This window comes from Zerene cesonia, unplaced genomic scaffold (assembly GCF_012273895.1).
Source record: "Zerene cesonia ecotype Mississippi unplaced genomic scaffold, Zerene_cesonia_1.1 Zces_u011, whole genome shotgun sequence".
Taxonomy (NCBI): Eukaryota; Metazoa; Arthropoda; class Insecta; order Lepidoptera; family Pieridae; genus Zerene; species Zerene cesonia.
In genome coordinates, this window is record NW_024045141.1 from 100,896 (window position 1) to 113,748 (window position 12,853).

Consider the following 12,853-nt stretch of genomic DNA (forward strand, 5'->3'; position numbering starts at 1 on the left):
ATAGGATAAGGGATTACATTCCAACGTCATTTTTCCAAATCTGGATAATTTTTGACATTTTGTTAAATAAATTTGAAATGAATAGTATACCTGCGTCAGTAAAATGTATTACATAACTTCTACGTGCAACTGTTTGAGCTAACTGATTCTTTTTTTGATATCGCGAGCTTGTGTCTGAAAGGGGTAACTAGCCTAATGTAATTTATTGGGACGAGAGCATAATAATTATTATCATAGTAATTATATTGGTAACAAACTAAAGTATTTAAACTAACCATGTAATTTATATAGAACCTAGCTGTTACCCGCGGCGCGGCGGCGTTGCCAGCGTGAATACGGTAATTTAATGTTATTGTCCCATAGCATCCCACAGAAATATTTTATCGGGTTAAGAACTATGCTATGTGTTAATCCAAGTTACCTTCTATGTTTGTGCCAAATTTTATTAAAATCCGTTCAGTAGTTTTTGCGTTTAGAGGTAACAAACAAACACACAAACTTTCGCATTTATAATATTAGTAGAATAATACTTTCAATATAAAGATATATTTGTATAGTTACTTTATGTTTATTCCTTAATTTGAAGGAAAAATCTCCCCGAAAAAGTAGCAACCCCAGATTTCGTAGCTACCAACATAACAACAAGGGAACTCTTTAGTGAAACGTACTATAGTAATGCCGAATTTTATATATAAAATTCTCGTGTCACAATGTTAGTCTCTATACTCCTCCGAAACGGCTTGACCGATTCCTCTGAAATTTGGTAAGCATATTGGGTAGGTCTGAGAATCGGCCAACATCTATTTTTTATCCCGATATTCCTACGGGATACGGACTTACGCGGGTGAAACCGCGGGGCGCAGCTAGTAGTATAATAATATTGTAGTAATACAAAGTGCTTCATATATTATACACTTATACACTGGTATAGATTGGCCACTCGAGGTTCGTAGTGGAAATGTAATTTAACCGCGACATAGATGGCGCTCAATAGAGCACGAAAATTATTTCATATGGATCCAATAGATGGCTCTGAAATAATTTTAATTTTCTTGTCGCTTTATTAGATAATATCTTAAAATCTATCTATAATATCTAGCTAAATATTATTCATTAAATAAATAATTGTGGATCAACCTCACCTCTACATAGATCATTTCAGCAATTTTTTTTTAAATCTATTTTTTTTTAATTTGAAAGGATTTAATATGTAATCAGAAATGGTTTGGTTACCGTTTTATTTCCAGGGTTATTGGCATCTTAACATATTCTTTGCAGGTACGTATACAGCTGAACAACTGGACTAACACATAGGCAACTTTTTATCTCGATATTCTCACGGGATACGGACTTACGCGGGTGAAACCGCAGGGCGCAGCTAGTGTGTCGTAAGTTACACTGCGATTTGGTCTATTTTCTAATATTTTTATATCTATACTACCTATCTAAAACGTTCATTGCGAATGTGAATTTAAATGTAAATTGAAAATTTAGTGTTTCCATTGTATTATTAATTCATACCTGTTTACTTTAATTCTCCACAACACAAGAGAAATATTGGCATTTACAACTTTTTAAGCTGATAATGTGAACATATTTTCAAAATAACCTGTACGTTTGATATGATATTCTACCCTGACACCATGTACCATGAGACACAATGTCATAGTATCAGCAGTGATAAAATTCAAATTTAATTTCATTCGCTTTGTAATTTTTAATTAAATAGTGAATGAAGGAAAGAAATTTCAAACAAAATATTAAAATGAAAATACATTGAAAAACATGGACTTTCACACAATTAATATGACATATTTTCAAGCATTTAAATCACATCATGTATGAGTTACCAATAACAGTATATGTATAGATTAACCTATAAAAATCAGAATTTACCATTTGTAAGAAAATTTAATTTCTACTAATATTATAAATGGGAAAGTTTGTAAGGATGTGTGTGTGTTTGTTGCTCTTTCACGCAAAAACTACTGAATCGTTTGCAATGAAATTTGGTACGTAGATAGCTGGATAGCTGGAATAACATATAGGCAACAATTTACCACGATATTCCTACGGGATACGGACTTACGCGGGTGAAACCGCGGGGCGCAGCTAGTATATATATAAAGTTACAATTACCAGATGCATCAGTGGTACGCTCCTTGTGAGTTATTTTAAGCCTTTCATTGTAAGCCTGATGTTGATGATTGATCATTGTTTTCTTGTGATACTGCAATTGCAATGTACGAATTAAATAAAAAAAAATAGGAAAATATATGTATAAATATGACATTCTATAATTCTATAGAACATAGTTACCGTATGGGTTCAAATTGTGCATCTTTTCTTTTGAAGCTTGTAATCATGATGTGGATGGTTCTCCAAGCGACGTTTGTGATCCAGCTGTGAATTCAGAAAAGAAGGACACTGTAAAACAATACTTGAAGTTGAAATCACACATACACAGTTTCGTTATAAATAATATATAATCAGAGATGTGACCAATTTAATTTTTTGGTATAAAAAATACAAATATAGAATGCAGAATGCCCATTTTCCTCTTCAAAATGCAAAGTACTTTCTAATTAAGTTATGTCGAGAGTTGGGTTTGTTATTATATCTTATCTTATATCTTTACTAGCTGTGACCCGCGGTTGAAACCGCGTAAGTCCGTATCCCGTAGGAATATCGGTATAAAAAGTGCCTATGTGTTATTTCAGTTGTCCAGCTATCTACGAAGCAAAATAGTATTATTATTCACCAATAGATGTCAGGGAAAAAAAAAACACGAATAAAACACGAATATGACATTTTCTAAAAAAATTCCTAGCTAGATCGATTTATCGCCCCCTTTATACTAAATTTCATGAAAATCGTTGGAGCTGATTCCGAGATTCCAATTATATATATATATATATATACAAGAATTGCTTGTTTAAAGGTATAAGATACAACACTAGCTGTGCCCCGGGGTTTCACCTGGGTAGGTCCATATTTTTGTTATATGTTATTCCAGTTGTCCAATCCAGTGCAATCAGTGCAGTAGTCTTTGTGTGAAAGAGCAACAAACACACAAACATCCTTACAAACTTTCCCATTTATAATATGAGTAGGATAGTAGGATAGGATGGGAAATTTAATTGGTTTCAATGACATGTTTGATAACATTCTCAATTAAATTTTATTTATTAATTAATAGAATACTTACCAATATTTAATGTTGGAGCGGCATTCCCAGTCTATCGGTTACTGGGCAAGTGATAAATTGAACTGAAATGAAGATAGCATAATCTTATGTTGTTATATATGTATTCATTTTCTTTTGCTTGGGTACCTGGATGTAGAACTTCTTCCTTAAAGTCTTCCATGGGGGGAAATGGTGTAATGGACCTGCAAAAAGCAATGATAAATAGCCATCAATGTATTGTCAAACAATGTATTTTGTTGTTTTGTCCATCATGGTATAATAAAATTTGATGATAAAAAGATGAATGTGTGATAAAATTTGGAGTAGGATAATAAAGAATCATGAAGTTGAAAACGCTAGAAAGCTCTAATCAAATGCCAATATAACTTACTCACATCAAACAAAAGATAAATACATGTTAATCACTTGCCGTCAACCAAGCATCCAGAAAAACATTTTCATTTCTACAATCTCAATTTTCAACGAAAAAATCCAATCACAAAGAAATTCAAAGGTCTGTGAGGAGTTTAGTCAAAGTTATCAGTTTGGCAATCGTTCGGGGTCCAAAAGCTGCTCCAGTAGTCAAGAATGTTTAAAATTGTTTTCATTATTGTATTTTTTTAAGTTTATTGTTTCTTTTTAATTGTAATTTTGTGGAGTGAAATAAATGTTTCTTTCTTTCTTTCTAAAAGAAGAAGATAGTACGAAAATGAAACCAAATTTGTGAAAATAACGAAAACACATAAATTATATGAACACACGAGACGTAACAACCCGAACTCCGAAAAGTTACAATTACAAACGTCAAACTTTGAAAATATGAACCTTGAAACTAGATATTACTGCCATCTAGTGATCTATTTGGGCCCGATCCTAAAGTAGTTGATGTGTACTGTGACATAGATGGCATGATAACTTACGTATTCATCAAATGTGACATACCTCTAAGTACTCTGTGAAAATGGCGGTTGGTTTCAAGTTTCAGCTTTCGTGTTTGTATATTGTATATGAATAAAAAAAAATACCGTATTGTGAGATAAAATGATCGATTCTTTAAGTTGATTACTGTGAATTGGTGCACGTGCATTTTTAAAATAGTGCTCCTAAAATATAAAGATTTCGATTACTATATCATTATAAATAAGTATCGATATCATGAAGAATACGAAAAATATCGCCCAGTCCAGCCCAATAGTAGAGATTGGGGTCTATTTAATTAGAAATGAAACACAAGAGAAATATCTTTACAGGAGAAATTGCCCGAGGTATTTGGAATAATACAAGTAATTAATGTTTATTTTCTTATTTCACACGCTGTTATTAGCTTCAACTGTATGTTTGTGTGTAACCGATTTTTTAGAGTCGCTTTTACCCACAGACTAATTGAATTCAAACTTTGTACACAATTCAATGATCAGTGACAATATAGTAATTGCACGAATTTATCTCATTACTAGCTGCGCCCCGCGGTTTCCCCTGCGTAAGTTTGTATCCCGTAGGAATATCGGGATAAAAAGTTGCCTGTATATTATTCCAGTTGTCCAGCTGTCTACATACCAAATTTCATTGCAATCGGTTCAGTAGGTTTTGCGTGAAAGAGCAACAAAAACACACACATTCTTACAAACTTTCGCATTTATAACATTAGTAGGATAGTAGGATTCTGATTAGGATCACTGGAATTACATAAATTCCTTACATATCATTTGTATAAGAGTAAGTGAGATAGTTTTGTTGATACTATGATAATATTTATTTTGTTACAGAATGCTATATACTACACTACAAGATTCTCAGCATGATACTGGATGGAACAGAGGATTTAAGACTAAGGTTCTTGCCCTAACAGCTGTTTCTCATTATATTTAAATGTAAGTACTTCCTTATTTTTAGTACAAAGGTGCATAAGGTGACTATATGAGCTATAAAGATGTAACCCAAATTCATTTATTTATCTATTCATAATAATTAAAACGGGTTTACACCAATAACATTAATTATTAACTATCAATTTTTACATTATATAACATCTCACTTAAATTTATAAATAATATATATGACACAATAACTATTAAATACATTACATAATTAGAATTAATGACATTCAGATACAAGTAACAATATAAAAAAAAGAAATTTGATTAGTTGTAGCTTTCGCAGAAGCTCAGACATGCTATCCTGTCAGTCAGTATGTCAGTATGCTCAGTGTTATATGTTATCCGACTTCCTATCTTACTTATATTATAAATAAGAAAGTTTGTAAGGATGTGTGTATGTTTGTTACTATTGCATGCAAAAACTATTGAATCACTTGCAGTGAAATTTGTTATGTAGATAGCTTGACAACTGGAATAACACATAGGCAATAGGCATCGGCTTTTTTATCCCAATATTCCTATGGGATATGGACTTATACGGGTGAAACCGTGGGGCTCAGGTAGTACTATAATTTACAGTCATGAACACATCTCTTCAATCAACAAATCAATAATCCAGGTGGCATCCTAAGATACACAGGGCTGCATAAGCACATGCATACATATTATAGATTAGAAATTTGATTACCTGCCATTCCAGTCCATTCCTTCTTTCCAGTTATCAATCCATTTGCTATCCGTTAATTTAACCCTTAAAAGCGGGTGTTTTTAGAAGCACTGCTTCTGCAAATGTTCATGGCTGGTGGTGATTGCTTACCATCCAGCAAACTGCAAAATTTTGTACAAAGATAGCATGAAATCAAAGAAAGGAAATAGGATTCAATTCGAAGAAAAAAAAAGAGTTTTTTTTCTCACATCAGTTACATAAGATAAGTTTACACATTTTCAGTACATATAAATAAGTGTGAGACTGGTGCCTAAACTAGGTAATAAAAATTACCTGTATTTAAGTCACCAGGCCCCCACTCCTCACTACATTGGATCACATTTTCAGTATATATTTTGTTGAGAGAAAAGAAAACACTAGATATAAGAAAAACTACAAAGAATATACCATTATTATACCACAGTTGTAACCACCAGGCCAGAGAGCAAGGGTTTTGTATATTTTAAGAATGATAATATTATAATTATCATTGTGTTTATTTAGGCAAAATTATTTTAACATTACACTTGAACTTAGCCCTACGACCAACGACGAGTCTTGGGATCGAATGACTGAATATATAAAGCCAGTCATTCACTAAGTCTAATAAATAAGATCCTCAGAACATTTGACTGGGTTGGCCAATTTTGATGATGTTTTTTTTGGTTTGTAATCTGGTGGACTTCTGTGTTGTCCAAATAAAATTTGGTTTATTTTAATGTTAAAAGTAATTATAACATGTTGTGGTTGTAATAAATTTCTATTTCAACCAATGGAGGACATCAACATATTTTTGGTGTTTGCTATCATAAGTTTTTACTGGGTGAACCAATTTTTATGATTCTTTATTGATTTGAAAGCTGATGGCTGCCATGTGGACCCATTTTCTTTGGTCCAGTTCTGTTCAGTAGAACAAACGAAATAAATAATAAAAGATTAATATTGAAAGAGTACTACCTTAATATATAAAAATCCAGCAACAAGATGTATGTACCCAATGAACTCTTCACAAGCTCAACCGATTTTGATGAAATTTGGCATTTTAAATGTAATTTGGTCCAACTTAAGATATAGGATAGTTTTTATTGTGATTAATAATCCCAATAATCTATCCTACTATCCTTCCTACTAATATTATAAATGCGAAAGTTTGTAAGGATGTTTGTGTGTTTGTTGCTCTTTCAAGCAAAAACTATTGAACCGATTGCAATGAAATTTGGTACGTAGACAGCTCAACAACTGGAATAACATATAGGCAACTTTTTATCCCGATATTCCTACGGGATACGGACTGGACGCGGGTGAAACCGCAGGGCGCAGCTATTGATGCATAATCACCGGAAATACACGGGCGGATCCGGGCCGCGTGCGACTGTAGTGGCAAATTTTATATTTTAAATCTGTCGTATTTTGATTGGAATCGAAACATAAACAATTTTATCTTTCCCCTTTATCTTAGTTTATATTATGTTTTAAACTTATTTCTCATTACCTATTTATGGATTTGATTTAATCCACACGAGCTAGGGAACAAAACTTTAACAGAACACACCGATAACTGGTCAGTCTGTCCTCAGACCTCGAAGGGGGCGGTCGTTTTTATATCAAAATGTCAAGGTGAGTTATCACATATAAATATAAAACGGGTTTTCCATCGCGCTTTGCGCATCACGTTTTTCCTTGTTATGTCGCATGGTTATTTGTGTGTATGTTTTCGTTTCAATTTATTTATATATGTATGTATTTTTATTTATTGTGTCATGTAGATATTGCGTTTTTTAAACGTCTATGTATTGGGTATAATTATAATTGACTAGCTGCGCCTTGCCATTTCACTCGCGTAGGTAAGTCCGTAACCCGTAGGAATATCGGGATAAAAGGTTTGCCTATGTGTCACCAGTTGTCCAGCTGCCTACGCAACAAATTTCATTGCAATCGGTTCAGTTGTTTTTGTGTGAAGGATTAAGAGTTATGTATGAATAATGTACAAAGGAAGTGCAAAATGAAAATCATTATTAATATGACAATAAACAAAATTCGAAAAACAATCAATTGTAATTGTGATCTTCAAATTGTACTTGTGCCTGTGATTTCTATGTTTTTTTGTATCCTACTAATATACTTACTATCCTACTATCCTACTAATATTATAAATGCGAAAGTTTGTAAGGATGTGTGTGTGCTTGTTGCTCTTTCATGCAAAAACTACTGAACCGATTGCAATGAAATTTTGTACGTAGATAGCTGGACAACTGGAATAACATAAAGGCAACTTTTTATCCCGATAGTCCTACGGTTTACGGACTTACGCGGGTGAAACCGCGGGGCGCAGCTAGTTTCAAATAATACACGTCCTTCCTTATTAGTATACACATGATTATTTTTCAATAGAGAGAGATGGAAGGTAACCTCCTTCTTTTTTAAAAATCGGCTAGAAATAAAGGATCGAACGCAAACCTACACTTCGATATAGCAGTGGTGGCTCAGTGGTGATTATCCCGGGCTGAAATCGAAAAGTCAAGCAGTTCGAGACAGGGCGAGTGTGTAGGAAATAAATTGAGTTCCATCCAGTTGAATTCAATTCAGTCCCAGTCCCGTGCTGTCCCAATTGAATTTGCCCCAGTTCTGAAAATTTGAAAGCGAATTAGTTTTTCTTTGAAAGCAGTTATTAAGAAATTAAAGACCATTTAACGGATTTTAAACGCGATTTATTCATTGTATTATTAAGCTCACGAACACTTTACAGCGAGCGTGGGACCACGGGGAGACTGAGATGTTACATGTCTTGAAGGTCATACAAAAACTGTTGTTTGCGAACTACCACAACAATAATTCAAATATATAACAGGTAGTCGAGCACGCTTCGGCACGAATTGGGCCAGCTAGCACCGGGGAAGTACCACACCTGCACAGAAAACCGGCGTGATATAGTGGCATGTCACTGTGTTTCGTACGGTGAGTGGGGGAGCCGGAGGCCCCTTTCCTTTACCTCATCCATCCCAGTCCATTCCTTCTTTCCAGTCTTTAATCCTTTCCTTTTCTCTTACCTCATAAAAGCGAGCAGCACATTCGCAGAGGCACTACCTCTGCGAATGTTCATGGACGGTGGTGATCGCTTACCATCAGGCGAACCACCAGCTCAGTTGCCCGCTATGACATAAAAAAAAAACAAACAATACGCATTACAATTTCAGATTATGCTTCGTGTTACTGGCAACCCTGCCGTTTATATTATGCAAGCCGCAAGATGGCGCCGGCGGAAGCAACCCGAGCAAACTTAATCTAGATTCTACAAGAGGTAATTAGTTTTTAGTGGAAAACACTGAATTACAATATGCGTCAGTCAAATTTGATGATAAATTTTTCTTTTCTTGACCTTGCTTAATATTTTTAAATGTTACAATGACAGAGGGGGGCCACTGAAAATCAGTGTGGCAACTGCGTTGCTGCGTAGGCTGAGTGGCTACCCCATTTGGCTCCACTTTATGTTTCTCGTTTTATATTTATTTCTATAATATTTGTTTATATATATATATATATATATATATATATATTCTTTTTTCATTTTTCTTTGGTTATTTGTATAAGCTTTTTTATTGTGATGTTTTGTGTTAATTATTGTATTGTTTTGTTCTAAGTTTATTGTTTTTTTTTTTTATTTTTTTTTTTTATTGTAATTCTGTGGAGTCAAATAAATGTTTCTTTCTTTCTTTCTTTCTTTCAATCATCATTGGTAACTATCTAGGATAGTTATGAACTACAGTAAAATAAACCCCACGCTTTTTACTCTGAACTGAATCATTGTGTTGATAACTTAAATTTTATTACAATTTTGTTTAGAGGTGATTCATTATGATCGATTGTTTCATCTGCAACTATAGTTACACTAGCATTCCGCCCGCGACTATGCTCGCGTAGTCACGGGTAAGATAGACTCGGGGGGGTTACCGACAAAGTTCCCGTTCCCGTTAGATTTCCGGGATAAAAACTATCCTATGTCCTTTCTCGGATCTCAAACTATCTCTGTACCAAATTTCAACATAATCGGTTTAGCCGTTCTTGAGTTATAAATAGTGTAACTAACACGACTTTCTTTTATATATGTATATATAGATTAAACTCTTTGCCATCAACAATTATTTTCTAGTTTTTAGTTCAATTTGCAATAAAAGCGTGTTTTTTTATTTTTTTTTTTAACTATAATTTATATTCTTATTCATTATTCAATACCTACCTCCTGCTTTGTACTATTCGCAGGGGGTTGCCTGGAAGAGATCACACTTTAGTGATAAGATCGCCTTCCGTGCTGGTCTAGTTGTACGTCTTGTATTTTTACACGCTTTTTATTAGCTTCACCTGTATGTTTGTATGTTCGTTTGTTTGTAACCGACTTCTTTGGGCGCGATTTTGACCCACTTTAAACGGCCAGATTTCGTTCAAACTTTGTAGATTTATTGAGGACCGATGACAATACACTAATTTGATAAAATTATACCATTCTTTAGTTCGGTTTTCTATAAAAAGCGTGTTTTTTAGTTTTTTTTTAAACTATTATTTATTAAGGTTTATTTCTATATCAGCATATTAAAGTGTTAAATAAGTAAATAAATAAATAAATTAATTAATTAATTACACATTCCAGAAGCTTCCAAGCCTTGCACCCTGCAAGATGGATCGATTGGTGAATGTGTACTGTACTTCCAGTGTGATGAGTCACTCACGGTCATTGAGGACGGCTCGGAATTATTGGATCTCAGGTGAGTGAGTAGCAGAGGTGCACCTGTCACCTGTCACCTGTGCGTGTGTGTGTGTGTGTGTGTGTGTGTTTTATATTATAAATTCGAAATTTAATTTTTAGTTTTATGGCATTGAAATGCTTTATAAATGAGAAATTTTTAAAGAATAGAAAAAAATTCGCCATCTATTGAGATGATTTAGATGGTGTGGGGTGCCCCTTAGGCACATGAAACCGAAAGAGTAGAAGAAATTCGATTACTGTGGCAGGATCACGGGTGGCCGAGAGGCTAGGCGTTGCTACGGTTTGGCAAGAAACGCAGGTTCGAATCCTGCCTCGTGATCGAATTTTTTTCTATTCTTTCAAAATTTCTCATTTATAAATGCGAAAGTTTGTAAGGATGTGTGTGTGTGTTTGTTGCTCTTTCACGCAAAAACTACTTAGAAAGGATGTGTGTGTGTGTTTGTTGCTCTTTCACGCAAAAACTACTTAACCGATTGCAATGAAATTTGGTACGTAGATAGCTGGACAACTGGGATAACACATAGGCAAGTTTTTATTGCGATATTCCTACGGGATACGGACTTATCCGGGTGAAACCGCGGGGCGCAGCTAGTGAGGAATATATCCCAGGGTTTTTAATCAAAAACAACAACCGATTTCGAATAACTTTTAAACCAGGAGAAAATGTGTGTGTCAAAGTTTGTTTTATGTTTGTCCGTCGATCAAGACTGAGCTGAATTTACTGAACGGCTTTTGATGAAATTTTGTATACAGACAGGGTATGTGCTGACTTGGGTGAAGGGATACTTTTTATCCCAATTAAATGCCCCATTGGGATAACTGAGACATTTGTAAATGTCCTAATTACACGCGGACAAAGCCGCGGGCGGAAGCTGGTTTCGATATATTTTATCATACCAAATGTTTTCCAAAGGCTCACTTGGGTAGTTATACGACAGCGATATCCTAACTCAAGAAATTTCTTGCAATTTATAAATTTTCACCTACCTTCCTATTTTCGACGTTCAATTTGACTTTATATTGGACTTCGACTTCGCCCGTGGTACACATATAGCCTAAAGCCATTCTCAATAAATGGACTATCTAACACTGAAAGAATTTATCAAATCCAACCAGTAATTCCTGAGATTAGCGCGTTCAAGCAACCAACCAAACTCTCCACCTTTATAATATTTTTTAGTGAAGTCCCGTGTCGCCTACTGGGGTATGGGGCAGATGATATACATCTGTTTCACTGATCGATTTTCTTTATGGACAAGTAGGTGATCAGCCTTCTGTGTCCTGCCAGACCGAGACTTTTTTTTTTTTTTGCGTCCCCACCGGGATTCGAACCCAGGGCCCCTCGGTTCTAAGCTCACGCGCTAACCACTGTACCAAGGAGGCGGTCACCTTTATAATATTAGTATAGATTAAATAAATAAAGTCTAATACAGAGATTATTCATTCGATAAGGCGGTCAGTGTGCGCCCACTATCTGGAAGTGTGCTGCGCGTACAGCAATGGAACCAATGCAGCAGGAGCAGCAACCACGACGCCGTCGCCAGAAATGTACCTCAGTTTAAACGGTGAGTCTGAGAACATGAAATAAAATTAAAAAAAAAAATGCAAAAAAAAAAAAAAAACATTTCTTTAGTTATATAAGTCATCATCATCAGCCCATATATGTTCCCACTGCTGGGACACAGGCCTCCTATGAGGGTTCAGGCCATAATCCACCACGCTGGCCAAGTGCGGGTTGGCAGATGTCACATGTCGTCCAACTTTTGATTCTCGGACATGCCGGTTTCCTCACGATGTTTTCCTTCACCGTTGAAGCAGTGGTTATGTTATCTACATGCGCAGATAAATTGAAAAATCAATTTATTTCCTACGCGCTCGCCCGGTCTCGAACCCCGACTTATCGATTTTGAAGTCCGAGGTCCTCACCACTAAGCCACCACTGCTTGTTATATAAGTATTTATATTTATTTTTTAATGGCCCTAGAGACCCTTTTAAAGGTATGGAACAACACAAGAGCTCGGATGGCACTAGCTTTCTTAAAAACCCTGGTACCTATGCGCTAATGAAATTACATACATACGATACGCTGATTTTCGCTTGAAAATGTACCAGACATATATCCATCCATGGATGGATACATTCGCGTTTATAATATTAGTGGGATAGTGCTCCGGTGCGAGCTGATCCATTTGAATTCATTTTAAAACATTCATTTATTGAATTGGACTCTTGTATCATTAACATAACATATTTAGGTTAGGTTAGGTTAGGTTAGGTTAGGTTACATATTTAGGTTAGTATGTTTTTTTTTTTTTTTTTTTTT

General features: G+C 34.9%; 1 protein-coding gene and 1 long non-coding RNA gene across 2 annotated transcripts in view; one reads left to right on the top strand and one right to left on the bottom strand.

Moving 5' to 3' along the window:
* Positions 1-2,098: 2,098 nt before the first annotated feature.
* LOC119839305 lies at positions 2,099-3,388 on the bottom strand. Its single transcript, XR_005288241.1, has 3 exons — positions 3,209-3,388; positions 2,320-2,403; positions 2,099-2,230 (listed from the first exon to the last, which is right to left on the bottom strand). It is a non-coding gene; the product is annotated as an uncharacterized LOC119839305 (long non-coding RNA).
* A 3,891-nt stretch (positions 3,389-7,279) lies between these two features.
* LOC119839278 (phenoloxidase-activating factor 2-like) overlaps positions 7,280-12,853 on the top strand; it is a 14,802-nt gene continuing 9,228 nt past the window's right edge. The window contains exons 1-4 of the mRNA XM_038365515.1: positions 7,280-7,387; positions 8,965-9,068; positions 10,413-10,527; positions 11,982-12,094. Of these exons, the coding sequence (XP_038221443.1) occupies positions 7,380-7,387; positions 8,965-9,068; positions 10,413-10,527; positions 11,982-12,094 (340 nt within the window). The 5' untranslated portion in view covers positions 7,280-7,379. The remainder of the gene's footprint in view (positions 7,388-8,964; positions 9,069-10,412; positions 10,528-11,981; positions 12,095-12,853) is intronic.